The following is a 16,958-nucleotide window of genomic DNA, read 5'->3' as shown; positions in this document are numbered from 1 at the left end:
TCTCTAAAGTAACAGTACTCTTACTTGAGTACAATTTCTGGCTCCTCTACCCACCTCTACCCGTGAACACACACCTCCGATTATCAGGTACTGTTAAACTCACTAAGACACTAGCAACACAATAGAAAGATAAGGGATTTCCCAGAATTATCCAAGTAAATGTGTTTAAAAACATCTGAATCCGTCCCAATGCAATCGCGTTTTTTTTTTTTACTTGTTATTTTTTTTCTTGTCCTTAGCTATCAATATCCTCAAACACGAATCTTTCATCCTCGCTCAAATTAATGGGGAAATTGTCGTTTTCTCTGTCCGAATAGTTGTTTTTGTTGGAGGCTCCCATTAAAATCAATGTGAGGATGTGAGGAGCCATCAACATGTGACGTCATCGTCTGCGATTTCCGGTAAAGGCAGGGCTTTTTTATCAGCACCAAAAGTTGCGAACTTTATCGTGGATGTTCTCTACTAAATCCTTTCAGCAAAAATATGGCAATATCGCGAAATGATCAAGTATGACACATCGTTTAAATAAGAAAATCTCATTTCAGTAGGCCTTTAAACATATATATATATGTAGGATTTTATATATATATATATATATATATATATATATATATATATAATACATATATATATATATATATATATATAATCCTACATATTGGCAGCCATAGTGATTCATTTATTCAGCGGAGCAATACAACCTGGATCCGACAAAAAAGTAAACACAAATGCTGTCTTCCTCGCTGATATAACATGATAGCAACATGCATCTGCTAGCTCACGATTGCCCCCACTTCTCAATGTGGCGAGTTGGAGTACTACAAGAGACACTCTAATACAGTACTTAAATCTGTATTTTGATAATGATGATGATGATGATGATGATGTATCTGTTCAAGTGAACAATTGGATCCACAAGGGACAACAACCCTTTCCACAGACTACACACACATAGTAAACATCAATATTAGAAGCCCAGAACAATATATTTGAAGAAGACTTTAGAGTTGAAAGTGAAGATGTGAGGTGAAATAAGTACAAATGCAGCAAAAAAACAAGCAACTCCACTCACGATGACTCTAAAGTTCAGTGATGTGTTGCTAACTTCAGCCTTTTTCTTCTTTGTTGATGTTTTGCAGGAGTTAACATCCATGATGTAACAATGCTGCTCATCTACCAGAGTCCACGTTTTGATTCATTCATACTTTTAATTGGATAATAACATTAATAAAATGCAATGGAAACAATGTGTGGAAAAAAACAAATGAAAATAATAAAATGTCGCTACATATATAATGTTTAATACATGCACACAACTTAAAAAGTAACTACAGGACAACATATAACCTACTCAGTGACTTAGTGGTTAGAGTGTCCGTCCTGAGATGGGTAGGTCGTGAGTTCAAATCCCGGCCAAGTCATACCAAGACTCAGCATTAAGGGTTGGAATTGGGGGTTAAATCACCAAAAAATGATTCCCAGGCGCGGCACCGCTGCTGCCCACTGCTCCCCTCAGCTCCCAGGGGGTGATCAAGGGTGATTGGTCAAATGAAGAGAATAATTTTGCCACACCTAGTGTGTGTGTGACAATCATTGGTACTTTAACTTTAGAAGCCTACTGAAATTAGATTTTCTAATTCAAACGGGAATAGCAGGTGCATTTTATGTGTCATAATTGATCATTTCGCGATATTGCCATATTTTTGCTGAAAGGATTTAGTAGAGAACATCCACGATAAAGTAGGCAACTTTTGGTCGCTAATAAAAAAGCCCTGCCTTTACTGGAAGTATGTGCGCGTGACGTCACGAGTTGTAGGACTCCACACATATTCACATTGTTTTTAATGGGAGCCACCAGCAGTAACAACAATTCGGACCGAGAAAGCGACAATTTCCCCATTAATTTGAGCGAGGATGAAAGATTTGTGAATTAGGATATTGATAGTAAAGGACTAGAAGAAAAACAAAAAAAAAACGCGACGGCTCCGGGAGACGGCAGTGTGAGCGTTTCAGATGTAATTAGACACATTTACTAGGATAATTGTGGAAGATCACTTATCTGCTTATTGTTTTAATAGTGTTTTAGTAAGATTGTAAAAACATACCTCGAGGTCGGATGGCTGCGGTGAACACGCCAGTGTCTCAGAGAGAAGCCGAGGAGCCAAGCTCACAGCTGCTGCAGGGCGACAAATAATCCAACGATTTTTCCGGTAAGATATATATCACAATTTCCCCATCCAAAAACATGCTGGTTGACGTAGAGAAAACATGTTCGCTTGACCGCTCTGTGTTAAAAACAAACAAAGAAACACCGGCTGTGTCTCGGTGCTAAAGGCAGCTGCAATCCACCGCTTTCCACCAACAGCATTCTTCTTTATAATCTCCATTATTAAATGAACAAATTGCAAAAGATTCAGCAACACAGATGTCCAAAATACTTTGTAATTGCGCGATGAAAAGAGACGACTTTTAGCCGTGTTTGGTGCTACGCTAATATGTCCCCTCCAACAGGTGACGTCACGCGTATGCGTCATCATTCCGCGACATTTTTAACAAGTAACTGGAGAGAAATTTAAAGGGTAACATTATCACAATTTCAGAAGGGTTAAAACCAATAAAAAACAGTTCCCAGTGGTTTATTTTATTTTTTGAAGTTTTTTTCAAAATGCTATCCATCATGGATTATCCCGAAAAAAGGCTTTAAGTGCCTGATTTTCGCTATCTGTAAATCCACCCGTCCATTTTCCTGTGACGTCACATAGTGACGCCAATACAAACAAACATGGCGGATAGAACAGCAAGATATAGCGACATTAGCTCGGATTCAGACGTGGATTTCAGCAGATTCAACAGATTACGAATGTTTTGAAACGGATGGTTGGAGTGTGGAGGCAGATAGCGAAAACGAAATTGAAGAAGAAACTGAAGCTATTGAGCGAATAGCTATTGAAGCTATTCGGCGATCGCCTTCTAACCAACGATTGCATCTTTTGACCACAGGAGCAACTTAAATCCATCGATTGGTAAGTGTTTGTTTAGCATAACATGTGGGTGGAGGGAAAGGCTGGAGGCAAATATAGCTACAAATGTACATACAGCTAGCCTAAATAGCATGTTAACATCGATTAGCTACCAGTCATGCCATGACCAAATATGTCTGATTAGCACATAAGTCAATAACATCAACAAAACTCACCTTTGGGATTTCGTAGACTTTATCGTTGGAAATGCATCTGCTTTGAGTGTCGGAGGATATCCACACATCTCTGTGCCATGTCTGTCGTAGCATCGCCGGTAAAATGTGCAGAACAAACAAGGGACTTTCGCATCTTTTGACAATGGTGCAACTTGAATCCGTCGATTGGTATGTGTTTGTTTGGCATTAAATGTGGGTGGAGGGAAAGGCTGGATGCAAATATAGTTACAAATGAGGCATAACGATGCAATATGTACATACAGCTAGCCTAAATAGCATGTTAGCATCGATTAGCATGCCATGCTAATCGATGCACACGCCACGTAAGTCAACTTTAATCCGTCCCTGTTCATGTTGTTACACCCTCCAACAACACACCGACGAGGCATGATGTCTCCGAGGTACGGAAAACAGTAGAAAAAACGGAAAATAACAGAGCTGATTTGACTTGTGTGTGTAATGTGTTTGAGAAAATGGTGGATTGCTTCCCGTTGTAACGTCACAGGTGAAAGGTCATTGCTCCGACAGCGAACAATTGAAAGGCGTTTAAATCGCCAAATTCATCCTTTTAGAGTTCGGAAATCGATTAAAAAAAACATATGGTCTTTTTTCTGCAACATCAAGGTATATATTGACGCTTACATATGTCTGGTGATAATGTTCCCCTTTAAAATTGCAATTCAGTAAACTAAAAAGGCCGTATTGGCATGTGTTGCAATGATAATATTTCATCATGGATATGTAAACTCTCAGACTGCGTGGTCGGTAGTAGTGGCTTTCAGTAGGCCTTTAAATTTAACAGTAGAAGATGAGAGGCACTACATACAACATCAAATATACATTCATATTAAACATGCTGTGTTTTTAAAGTACATTTAGCACAATCACTAAGTGTTTTTAAATCCCTGCAGCTTCCATGACTGTTACACACTTGTGTTTACTGTCCTGATACTTATGCCGGAACATCTTATCACACACAGTGCAACTAAATGGTTTTTCTCCAGTGTGTTCTCATGTGTGTGGTCATGACAAGATTTGTGGAGAAATGCTTCTTACAAACAGGGCAAGTCAAAGGTTTCTCTCCAGTATGTGTTCTCATGTGTGCGGGCATCTTAGGCTTTGTGGAGAAACTCTTCTTACAAACAGAACAAGTAAAAGGTTTCTCTCCAGTGTGTGTTCTCATGTGTATGGAGATGTCAGGCTTTCTGGAGAAACACTTCTTACAAACAGAGCAAGTAAAAGGTTTCTCTCCAGTATGTGTTCTCATGTGTGCGGACATGTTAGGCTTTGTGGAGAAAGTCTTCTTACAAACAGAGCAAGTCGAAGGTTTCTCTCCAGTATGTGTTTTCATGTGTGAGGACATGTTAGACTTTGTGGAGAAACTCTTCTTACAAACAGAACAAGTAAAAGGTTTCTCTCCAGTGTGTGTTCTCATGTGTATGGAGATGTCAGGCTTTCTGGAGAAACACTTCTTACAAACAGAGCAAGTAAAAGGTTTCTCTCCAGTATGTGTTCTAATGTGTGTGATCATATGTTGCGTTGTGGAGAAACGCTTCTTACAAACAGAGCAAGTCAAAGGTTTCTCTCCAGTATGTGTTCTCATGTGTGAGGACATGTTAGACTTTCTGGAGAAATTCTTCTTACAAACAGAGCAAGTAAAAGGTTTCTCTCCAGTGTGTGTTCTCATGTGTCTGGTCATGGCAGGCTTAATGGAAAAACTCTTCTTACAAACAGAGCAAGTAAAAGGTTTCTCTCCAGTATGTATTCTCATGTGTATTTTAATATAACTCTTGTGTCTAAATGATTTCCCACATTCAGAGCAGTCAAAGTATTTGTTATTAGTGTGATGTCTCGTATCACCTTTGGAGTCATTTTTACTCTCCAAAGGTTTTTGGATGTGGTCACTGTGATCAGAAGAGTGTGACATCATGTGATCCATGTCTGACAGTGGAGCAAAGATGCTGTCTGGTTCTGACTTTATATCTTCACAATGCTCTCCATCAGCTTCTGTGATGTGTTGACTTACAAGCTCCGCCCCTCTGTTCTCCTCACTTTGACTGTGATGAAGCTGTAAGGACTGAGCTTCATCTTCATCATTAGCCTCCTCCACCCTTTGAAGCTGCTTCGACAGTTCCTCCTCTTCCTCTTTAATGTGGGAGGGGTCCTGTAGCTCCTTCTGTCCCACACTGGAGCTCCACTCCTGCTGCTTAGAGGGAATATCTTCATGACTCTCTGCTGACACCTGCTGGACGTCTGCAGAACATAAAACACAAATGAGGTGTTACTGTATAGAAGTTTGCAGTATTCAAACTATTCACATGTGAGTTAGGCCAAACAGACAGTGATGGGCAAGCGACCTGGAAAATGTATTAAGCTAAGCTACAAGTTACTCCCAATTAAATGTAGCTAAGCTATCCTCAGAGAATTGTAGCAAGCTACACTACACGCTACACTGCAAAAGCAGCGTAAAAATACCCATCATCTCAAACAGGTAAATTCCCAAACAAAATGAAAATAGCTAAAATTGCACCAATTTATCAGACTGGAGACAAACACCAATTTACAAATTATAGACCTGTTTCTTTACTTCCACAATTTTGTAAAATCATTGAAAAACTGTCGGATTAGAGAGTTTTACAAACAAACATAACATATTAGATGAGAACCAATATGTATACAGAGCTAATATTTCAACTACGATGGCTGTAATAGAAATGACAGAAGAAATGACCAATGCAATAGATAGTAAAAAAAAAATATGCAGCAGCAGTGTTTATTGATCCAACTAAAGCATTTGACACTATTAATCACAATATTTTAATCAAAAAACTATACTGGTATGGCATCAGAGGGTTGGTCTTAAACTGGATTCGAAGATATTTAACCAACAGGAAACAATACGTGAAGCTAGACGAACACACTTCTACAACACTAAATATATCCTGTGGTGTACCTAAGGCAGGGGTGCCCACACTTTTTCTGCAGGCGAGCTACTTTTCAATTGACCAACTCGAGGGGATCTACCTCATTTATATATATCATTTATATTTATTTATTTATGAAAGAGACATTTTTGTAAACAAGTTAAATGTGTTTAATGATAATACAAGCATGTGTAACACATATAGATGTCTTTCTTTCACCAAGACAAGAATATAAGTTGGTGTATTACCTGATTCTGATGACTTGCATTGATTGGAATCAGACAGTAATGATGATAACGCCCACATTTTCAAATGGAGGAGAAAAAAAGTTGTCCTTTCTGTACAATACCACATGAAAGTGGTTGGTTTTTGGCATCTAATTCATCCAGCTTCCATACACTTTACAAGAAAAACATTGGTGGCAAATTCCGTAGCTTGCTTGATTGACATTCACGGCACCCGAGGGTCTTGTGAGATGACGCTGGCTGCTGCCAGTTCATTATTTTGAAAAAATGACAGAGAGGAAGGCGAGAAACACTTTTTATTTCAACAGACTTTCGCGCCGTCCATTCCGTCAAAACTCTAAAGGCCGACTGCACATTTCCTATCTTCACAATAAAAGCCCTGCTTCATGCTGCCTGCGCTAACTAAATAAGAGTCTCGGAAAGCTGGCGTGCACAAGTGATGTGCACGCCAGCTTTCTGAGGGATCGCTTGTGCACGCCAGTTTTCCGAGACTCTTATTTAGTTAGCGCAGGCAGCATGAAGCAGGGCTTTTATTGTGAAGATAGGAAATGTGCAGTCGGCCTTTAGAGTTTTGACGGAAGGTACGGCGCGAGAGTCTGTTGAAATAAAAAGTGTTTCTCGCCTTCCTCTTGGTCATATTTTAATAATAATGATCTTGCAGCAGCCAGCGTCATCTCACAAGACCCTCCGGTACCGTGAATGTCATTTAAGTGACGTCTTGGTGAAGATTGATGATCACTCATTTTTAGGTCTATTTTTTTTAAAAGCCTGGCTGGAGATCGACTGACACACCCCCCGCGGTCGACTGGTAGCTCGCGATTGACGTAATGGGCACCCTTGACCTAAGGGATCAAAACTAGGACCAACATGGTTCAAGCTTTATATAAATGACATTTTTAAAGTTATAAAATATTTAAAATTTGTATTATTTGCGGATGATACAACAGTGTTTTGTTCAGGAGAGAACACACAGAAGATAATACAAATAATAACAGAAGAAATGAACAAATTAAAAAGATGGTTTGACAAAAACAGACTATCTTTGAATTTCGGTAAAACTAAAATAATGCTATTTGGTAAAAGTAGAAAAGAAGTGTCAAACACAAATACAAATAGACGGAATAGATATTGAAAGAGTAAATGAAACCAAATTTCTAGGTATAATGATTGATGATAAAATGAACTGAAAATCTCATGTAAAAAATTTACAACATAAAGTAGCAAGAAACACGGCAATAATGAATGAAGCAAAACATGTTCTGGACCAAAAATCACTTCATATTCTCTACTGCTCACTAGTGATACCATATCTGAGTTATTGTGCAGAAAAATTGGGAAATAACTGCAAAAGTACACTTCATTCATTAACTGTGTTACAAAAAAGATCAGTTAGAATAATACATCATGTTGGATATAGACAACATTCAAACAATTTATTTATTGAATCAAAAATACTGAAATTCCACAACATAGTGAATTTGCAAACAACTAAAATTATACACAAAGCAAACTATAACCTGCTAGCCAAGAATATACAACAATTTTTCTCAAAAAAAAGAGGAGAAATATAATCTTAGAGAAAAATGTAATTTAAAACATTTGTATGCACGTACAACATTTCAGACCTTCAGTATATCAGGATGTGGAATTAAATGATGGGATGCATTAAGCAAAGCAATCAAACAATGTACTAATATCATCCACTTCAAGAAACTCTTCAAACTTCAAGTCTTTACAAAGTAGAAAGAAGAAGAACCATGATAATAAACATTCTGAATTTATGTCATCCATCCATTCATTTTCTAGATGTTCTTACTCATCTCACCATATGAAATGGAACTTACTTCACTGAGAGTTATTTATTTATTTTTATTGTGATTACTTATGGAGTATATTGTCAATAAATTAAGAACTGGAAGTGAACAAAAGTTTTAGCAACTGTTATGTAAAAGAATCAATCATCAATCAATCAATGTTTATTTATATAGCCCCAAATCACAAATGTCTCAAAGGACTGCACAAATCATTACAACTACAACATCCTCGGAAGAACCCACAAAAGGGCAAGGAAAACTCACACCCAGTGGGCAGAGAGAATTCACATCCAGTGGGACGCCAGTGACAATGCTGACTATGAGAAACCTTGGAGAGGACCTCAGATGTGGGCAACCCCCCCCCCCCCTCTAGGGGACCGAAAGCAATGGATGTCGAGCGGGTCTAACATGATGCTGTGAAAGTTCAATCCATAGTGGCTCCAACACAGCCGCGAGAGTTCAGTTCAAGCGGATCCAAGACAGCAGCGAGAGTCCAGTCCACAGGAAACCATCCAAAGCGGAGGCGGATCAGCAGCGTAGAGATGTCCCCAACCGATACAGGCGAGCGGTCCATCCTGGGTCCCTACGAGCGGTCCATGCTGGGTCTCGACTCTGGACAGCCAGTACTTCATCCATGGTCATCGGACCGGACCCCCTCCACAAGGGAGGGGGGGGACATAGGAGAAAGAAAAGAAGCGGCAGATCAACTGGTCTAAAAAGGAGGTCTATTTAAAGGCTAGAGTATACAGATGAGTTTTAAGGTGAGACTTAAATGCTTCTACTGAGGTAGCATCTCGAACTGTTACCGGGAGGGCATTCCAGAGTACTGGAGCCCGAACGGAAAACGCTCTATAGCCCGCAGACATTTTTGGGCTCTAGGAATCACTAATAAGCCGGAGTCCTTTGAACGCAGATTTCTTGCCGGGACATATGGTACAATACAACCGGCAAGATAGGATGGAGCTAGACCGTGTAGTATTTTATACGTAAGTAGTAAAACCTTAAAGTCACATCTTAAGTGCACAGGAAGCCAGTGCAGGTGAGCCAGTACAGGCGTAATATGATCAAACTTTCTTGTTCTTGTCAAAAGTCTAGCAGCCGCATTTTGTACCAACTGTAATCTTTTAATGCTAGACATGGGGAGACCCGAAAATAATACGTTACAGTAATCGAGACGAGACGTAACAAACGCATGGATAATGATCTCGGCGTCTTTAGTGGACAAAATGGAGCGAATTTTAGCAATATTACGGAGATGAAAGAAGGCCGTTTTAGTAACGTTTTTAATGTGTGACTCAAAGGAGAGAGTTGGGTCGAAGATAATACCCAGATTTTTTACCGAGTCACCTTGTTTTATTATTTGGTTGTCAAATGTTAAAGTTGTATTATTAAATAGAGGTCGGTGTCTAGCAGGACCGATAATCAGCATTTCCGTTTTTTTGGCGTTGAGTTGCAAAAAGTTAGCGGACATCCATTGTTTAATTTCATTAAGACACGCCTCCAGCTGACTACAATCCGGCGTGTTGGTCAGCTTTAGGGGCATGTAGATGCTGAAGAGTACAGGGCCAAGGACCGAACCCTGGGGAACTCCACACGTTACCTTAACATAGTCCGAGGTCACATTGTTATGGGAGACGCACTGCATCCTATCAGTAAGATAAGAATTAAACCAAGACAGGGCTGAGTCTGACATACCAATTTGTGTTTTGATACGCTCTAATAAAATATTATGATCGACGGTATCGAAAGCAGCGCTAAGATCGAGGAGCAGCAACATAGATGACGCATCAGAATCCATCGTTAGCAATAGATCATTAGTCAATTTTGCGAGGGCTGTCTCAGTCGAGTGATTTGCCGTGAAACCGGATTGAAAGGTTTCACATAGATTTTTAAAAGCTAAGTGTTCATTTAGCTGCTCTGCAACAATTTTTTCGAGGATTTTCGAAATAAAGGGAAGGTGAGACACCGGTCGGTAGTTTACCATGAGGTCAGGATTGAGGTTAGGTCTTTTAAGGAGAGGATGAATAACCGCTTTTTTGAATGCTAGGGGAACAGTGCCCGAGGAAAGTGATAAGTTTATAATATTTAGCACTGATGGACCTAATAATACAAAAAGCTCCTTGATAAGTTTCCCAGGAAGTGGGTCAAGTAAACATGTTGTTTGTTTTATTCCATTTACACGTTGTAACAATTCTTCTAGTGTTATTTCATCAAAACGAGAGAAACTATTTTGGATATTTGCAGTATCCGCCGTATATACAGTCGTATCTGTGTTACTATAACCCAGTTGTAGCTGAGACGCATTGTCTTTAATCTCCTTTCTAATAAGTTCAATTTTCTTATTAAAGAACTTCATAAAGTCATCTGCCGAATGGGTGGAGCTACTGGAAGGAGTCCCTTGTTGGGTTAGCGATGCTACTGTACTAAACAAAAATTTTGGATCGTTTTTATTAATGCGGATGAGATTTGAGTAATAATTAGTTTTAGCTAAGGTAAGCATGTGTTTATAAGTTATTAAACCATCACTCCATGCTTGATGGTGCACCTCAAGTTTAGTCGTGCGCCATTTGCGTTCCAGCTTTCTACATAATAATTTCTGAGCTCTAGTTTCTTCAGTAAACCATGGCGTACGCCTTTTTGGAGCCTTTTTTAACTTCAGCGGTGCTATGTTATCAATGGTTTCGCGCAGGGCGTTGTTAAAGCTGTTAGTGAGGTTATCAATAGAGCCCACATACTTTGGGAACGGTGCCATTACCGAGGGCAGTAGGTCCGCAAGAGTCGTCGTTGTGGCAGCATTAATGTTGCGGCTGCTATAGCAGTTTTTATTATTATTAGCTTGCCGAACATGAGTCTGAACTTCGAATTTTATAAGGTAATGATCGGACATTACTTTAGTATACGGGAGTATCATAACTTTGGAAATGGTGATACCTCTGACAAGCACTAGGTCTATCGTATTACTGCTGCGATGCGTCGGTTCATTTATTATTTGTGTAAGACCACAGCTATCAATTATAGTCTGGAGCGCCACGCACGGTGGGTCCAATGGGGTATTCATATGGATATTAAAGTCCCCCATTATAGTTATATTATCGGCGTGTGTCACTAAATCAGCAACAAACTCTGAGAATTCACTAATAAAGTCCGAATAGGGCCCTGGGGGGCGGTAGATAACGGCCAGGCACAGAGGCAGAGGGGTGGCAGACTTCATAGAAAGCAAATCAAACGATTTATATTTATTATTTAAGTTAGGACTAAAGTTAAAGTTTTCGTTGTATATTAGTGCGACCCCCCGACCCCTTTTAAGGGGACGGGCAATATGCGCATTCGTATAGTTAGGTACACTCTGAGAGTTCAGAGTGTACCAAACAAAACAGGAAACGTCCTGACCTCAATTTTGTGTACAAGGCCTCATTTCTGAGAGTACAGAGTGGACCAAACAAAACAGGAAACGTCCTGACCTCAATTTAACTCAGTGTGCCAAACACTGCACATACAGGAAACAGATACTTGAGCAACAACGAGCATAACAGGAAACCAAGAGTAGTTCAGCATAATTATTCCTAGACACGAGACACATAGCAACAGACGTCAGTCAGTAGACTGACCAATCAGATAACTACTGGCACAGTGTATATAAGCTGCTGTACAACAAACTCTCAGACAGATCGCTTTGGGTTTTACTGGTACTACTGTTCAAGTGTACTATACAATCTCCACTCTCTGCAGACTGCGTTCAATAAAATACTTCTACTTGACTCAACTCCTGCCTCCTCAAATTGTGTTCCTGCTCCCGGCCCGGGTGAGACGGCACAAAAAGTGTCTCTCAACATGACGAAGCCCCAACACGTTTTACTCTAACAAGAGGAAGGCGTGCTTAGGCAAGATTTGTTTTGTTTCACATTTTTCCTCACCCACTTTGTTCTGATTGAATGTCCCGAGTATACCAACAGATACAACTACCAGTTATATATTCACAATAATAAAAAAGAAAAAAAATGCATGTTCCAGTTAGTAGATATTTATTTTAAATGCAAAAAAACACTCCCGAAGAAATTGCACTGAATTTTGTTTCAGTTCAATTAACAAAATACAACGAGCTAGCCAGGAGTTGAACCTAGAATCTTCTGGTCCGTAGTCAGACGCGTTATCCATTGCACCACTAGCTCCGTGCCCTGTAATTTCGTACAGGTTGTATATTGTAAACATCTTAGGCCAAAGGAACACACAGTTTACATGAGGCTTACTACCAGAACAGGGCTTTACTGACTTCTTATGTTGGACTTTAAAATCTAGTGACCTTCTATTTGTTGCAGCCTGGGCCTTCACCAGCTCTACCTGTTGCAGCTAACCTCCACTAAAAATTAAAACAAAATGCTTCTGGCAAAACTCTGGGGAGCATCCAAGTTAAATGCAGCTCAGAGTTGACAACTTTGGGAGAGGAGCTTCTTTTTTGGTCAAAACCTTCTTTGTTGATGACGATGTAAAACTGGCCTATCTGTCAAAAATGAGCTTTGGGTTCAAGCACTTGGGGAGCTTGAACTTTGACAGTTCCCAGCTTGTCACTGAACATGCTGACTAATTCGCTTTCACCTGAGATTGCCAATATGGATGTTATCTCAGATGTTGGACATATCAGCATATCAAAGGTCCTGGGTAGCTCAGTCGGCAGAGCATCAGACTTTTAATCTGAGGGTCCAGGGTTCAAGTCCCTGTTCAAGTGGCTGATGCTGACCTCCATACATTTCTCAAAAAATGTCCCTTTGCCCCCCTGCAGCAGTCCTTGTAATCTATATTTGATTTAAATAGTTTTCAACAGCGATTGTTTTTTTCTCTATTTCATTTGAAACACTGAAACTAAAAACCTCCCTTATATCAACTTTACTTCAGGTGGCAGAGCGTTTATCTGAAGGATTAAAAAAATTGCTTTAAACTCAAAATGTTAGACAGTGTATCTGTATGAAAAAGTTGTGGTTAATATTTTGCTGTAGGTGTGTTAGATGCACCTTCACCTCACACTGAGCACAGCTTTATTACTCTCAGTTTCAAGTTATACAGTCCAAGACAAACCCCTAAGGCAACAAATTTGTGTTTGAAACAGCCCGATGTAAGGCTCAGTTAAAGACCGTTAAACCACGTAACGGTTGTCCAAATTAAAAATGGAGGAAATGTTTGTAACAACTGATACTAGGACTCCACCAGCAAGGCTGGCAGGCCAGGGAGACCATTTCAGTATTGTAAGAGCCACAGAAGGCTTATTAGTAATAAGTACCATTTTAGAAGCACGTATATTTATGCTGAAACCCAGGATCGATCCACGGAGCATTGGATCTTCAGTCTGACGCTCTCCCAACTGAGCTATTTCAGCTATACAACACCTTCTTGGGTTTACACATTCAAATGTAACCAAGGTCTGCCCTATTGGTGACTTTTGAGGGGTGGAAGGAGGTCTTTCCAAGGGGTCTCAAAGTCTAGTATTGGTCAGCAGAACAGGTACTTGAATCCCAGAAGCTCAAAAAGAATGTCTTACGCTCCATGACTGAGCATTTCAGGGTCTCTAAAAAATGTACCAAAATGCTTCTGAAGAATGTTTTACTACCGAGAATGTTATGATTATTGCAAACATTTGGCAGATTTTTCAGAAATGTTCAAAAGTTCTTAGCAGGCTAATAAATAAGTCTTCAAGTATAGATGAAAAATGCTGAAAATAAAAGCAGTTTAAGCGTCATGACCCGGAATTGAACCAGGGTTGCTGTGACCACAACACAGAGTACTAACCACTATACCATCACGGCTGTTCCTACTCATCTTGATTGATAATGTGTTTGCTCTCCTGATGTCTAATGTTAAACCATCTGCTCAAGCCACATTCTGTTTGAACGACATCATGGAAGAGAATCTCAATCAGTGTGCTAATACTTGATGTTCTGGGGAAATATTTAGGTTTTACTCCATTGTGGTGTAAAGAACAACTGCTAAGATGTAAAATAGTCACATTTATATTGTTGTGCTCACCTTTTTCCTCACCCACTTTATTCTGATTGAATGCCCCGAGTATAAGAACAGATACAACTACCAGTTATACATTCACAATAATAAAGAGAAAAAAAACACATTTTTCAGTTTGTAGATTTAGAAAAGCCAAAGCAAAATAAACTCCCCCCAAAAATTGTACAGAATATTGTTTCAGTTCAGTTAACAAACAACAGCACGCTGGCCAGGAGTTGAACCTAGAATCTTCTAGTCCGTAGTGAGACACATAATCCATTGCATCACTATCCCTACAGAAAGAAACATCTCACTGTAGGACAGGTTGTGTTTCGTAAATATCTTACGCCAAAACAACACACAGTTTACATCCTCAGGATGTAAGACATTATTCTGATTCTTATTTGAACCACATCACACAGAAATGTAATGTATGAATGAGTGAGAATGAGGGAGGGACAGTTTTTGGGTTGGTGCACTAATTGTAAGTGTATCTTGTGTTGTTTGTATTGATTTAATTTTAAAAAAAAAAGCGTAACGGGTGATCCTTCGAGCCGGATTTGAACCAGCGACCTAAGGATTTCAGCATGAGCAACTACAGTCCTCCGCTCTACCAACTGAGCTATCGAAGGTTAGGGTCAAACAATACTAATTCTGATTTTTGAGTCACATTATTATCAAGCAATTAATCAATCAAAGTTGACTTCTATAGCCCTAAATCACAAGTGTCTCAAAGGGCTGCACAAGCCACAACGACATCCTCGGCTCAGATCCCACATCAGGGCAAGAAAAAACTCAACCCAATGGGATGACAATGAGAAACCTTGTAGAGCAGTGGTCCCCAACCACCGGGCCGCGGCCACAGAATAAATTTTTATTTATTTATTTTTTAATCACAGTCAGATTTTTACTGCATGCCACTGGTAAGCGCACGGGTGAGAAGAGGTTTTAAAATGATTAGCTCCTGCTTACTTTTACCGCATGCCTTGATTAAGCGCAGGAGTGAGAAGAGGTTTTAAATTAATTAGCGCCCCGGCGCCTATTCAAGGAACTACGGTATATTATCACACAACTCTTATGCTTAAAGGCTGTTGCTATGGTTATTATCAAGTGTGCTGAAATTATTTTTTCTTTGTCTGTGCAAAGCTGGCAATCCACAAGATTGCAAGCAAGTCTCTTATCAGTGTTTGTTTCCAGAACTGGCCTGCTGACTGCCAAGACCGAACATCGAGTACCGTGACGTAGACAGAACAGAGACAAGGTGATATCACGAGTGTCAGCACATTTGCATTTATGTATAATTATATATTGTGTCTAGCTGGAGCTGTGAAGATGACCCCCTTCCCTCAGCGACAGCCTCGGTGATGTAACCAGGGACCTCCCAAATAAATAGAGGCAGCACGTGGGCTGGACTTTTAGAACGTAGTTTGGATCTGTAACTAGAGTACAGCCCAAAACACATCTCTCCTCCATCCATCCATTTTCTACCGCTTATTCCCTTTTGGGGTCACGGGGGGCGCTGGCGCCTATCTCAGCTACAATCGGGCGGAAGGCGGGGTACACCCTGGACAAGTCGCCACCTCATCGCAGGGCCAACACAGATAGACAGACAACATTCACGCTCACATTCACACACTAGGGACCATTTAGTGTTGCCAATCAACCTATCCCCAGGTGCATATCTTTGGAAGTGGGAGGAAGCCGGAGTACCCGGAGGGAACCCACGCATTCACGGGGAGAACATGCAAACTCCACACAGAAAGATCCCGAGCCTGGATTTGAACCCAGGACTGCAGGACCTTCGTATTGTGAGGCAGACGCACTAACCCCTCTGCCACCGTGAAGCCCACACATCTCTCCTCAATTGAGCAAAATGTAACTCTGTCTGTGCATGATTTCTTCCTTCTCGTCTGTTTAATAGACGCATCAGTGTTTGAACCTGACACCACTATAATCTTTTTCCTCTTTTCTACTCTTTTAGCACTCGACTTACCTTCATGACCTTCTCTCCCCTCTAGTCCTATCCATGTCCATACCTTCCTCATACATCAGCTCACTGTCCCCTTCCATCTCCTTTTAAGCAGCTACCAGAAATCCATAGCTGGATAATGGAGAGGTTTTGTGAAAAAATAATAATACAAAATAATTGCCTGAAACCAAAAATTAAAATGAAATACATCTCCTCTGTTCTGTACATCATTGTCCAAGTGACATTATATTGTCATCTTCCTCTTTATGCCATTTCCTCAAGGTAACAGAAAAACATGATACAACCTGCCTATCATGTGATTCTACCATGTTGGCAAAATACAAACACACAATATATTGACATATATAACACATAAAACATGGAATTAGAAGTGAACAGTACCCATCCCTACCAGCAAGTGTTGTTGTACTGGAAACTAATTTACAAACACAACTTCATCACACACAATACTCCACTATGGAATTGTTCTTATATTAAAATGAGAAACAAATCCATCTTTGAACAGCAATGGTTTGAAAAAGGCATTTGGTCGCTGATGCACTTATTGACTGATAAAACTATTTTAATATTTCAAGATTTAATTAAGTACGACCTGCAAATAAGAAATATTACAAAATTTAAATAGGCTTTTATTTGAAATATTCTAGTTACTGCATCTTTTTTAATTGTTTTCTATTTCTTCTTCTTCTTATTTTCTCTGAAACAAAAAAATACTTAAAAGTTTCCATTCTTTCTGAGATAAAAGAGTTAATCTAAATTTAAAAAAAGCATGGAATTGAGCACTTAAAATTATATTATAGA

At 39.8% G+C, this 16,958-nt stretch overlaps 2 protein-coding genes and 2 non-coding genes across 4 annotated transcripts in view; 1 reads left to right on the top strand and 3 right to left on the bottom strand.

Annotated features, from left to right (window-relative positions):
- LOC133547175 (oocyte zinc finger protein XlCOF8.4-like) overlaps nucleotides 1–16,958 on the bottom strand; it is a 119,030-nt gene that overhangs the window by 94,197 nt on the left and 7,875 nt on the right. The window lies entirely within an intron of this gene.
- On the bottom strand, nucleotides 4,290–16,166 carry LOC133547174 (gastrula zinc finger protein xLCGF3.1-like; the record flags this gene model as incomplete). The annotated part of the gene is made up of 3 exons (XM_061892994.1): nucleotides 16,161–16,166; nucleotides 12,297–12,388; nucleotides 4,290–4,983 (listed from the first exon to the last, which is right to left on the bottom strand). Coding segments are annotated over exons 1-3 (792 nt in total), but the record flags the coding sequence as incomplete, so codon positions are not given.
- On the top strand, nucleotides 12,830–12,902 carry trnak-uuu (transfer RNA lysine (anticodon UUU)). Its single transcript has one exon. It is a non-coding gene; the product is annotated as a tRNA-Lys (tRNA).
- trnay-gua (transfer RNA tyrosine (anticodon GUA)) lies at nucleotides 14,713–14,799 on the bottom strand. The gene is given in 2 exon segments: nucleotides 14,713–14,748; nucleotides 14,763–14,799. It is a non-coding gene; the product is annotated as a tRNA-Tyr (tRNA).

The sequence above is a fragment of the Nerophis ophidion genome, unplaced genomic scaffold, assembly GCF_033978795.1.
Source record: "Nerophis ophidion isolate RoL-2023_Sa unplaced genomic scaffold, RoL_Noph_v1.0 HiC_scaffold_77, whole genome shotgun sequence".
Lineage (NCBI taxonomy): Eukaryota > Metazoa > Chordata > Actinopteri > Syngnathiformes > Syngnathidae > Nerophis > Nerophis ophidion.
Note: the sequence above shows the minus strand (reverse complement) of the source record. Positions and strands in the feature narration are given on the sequence as shown.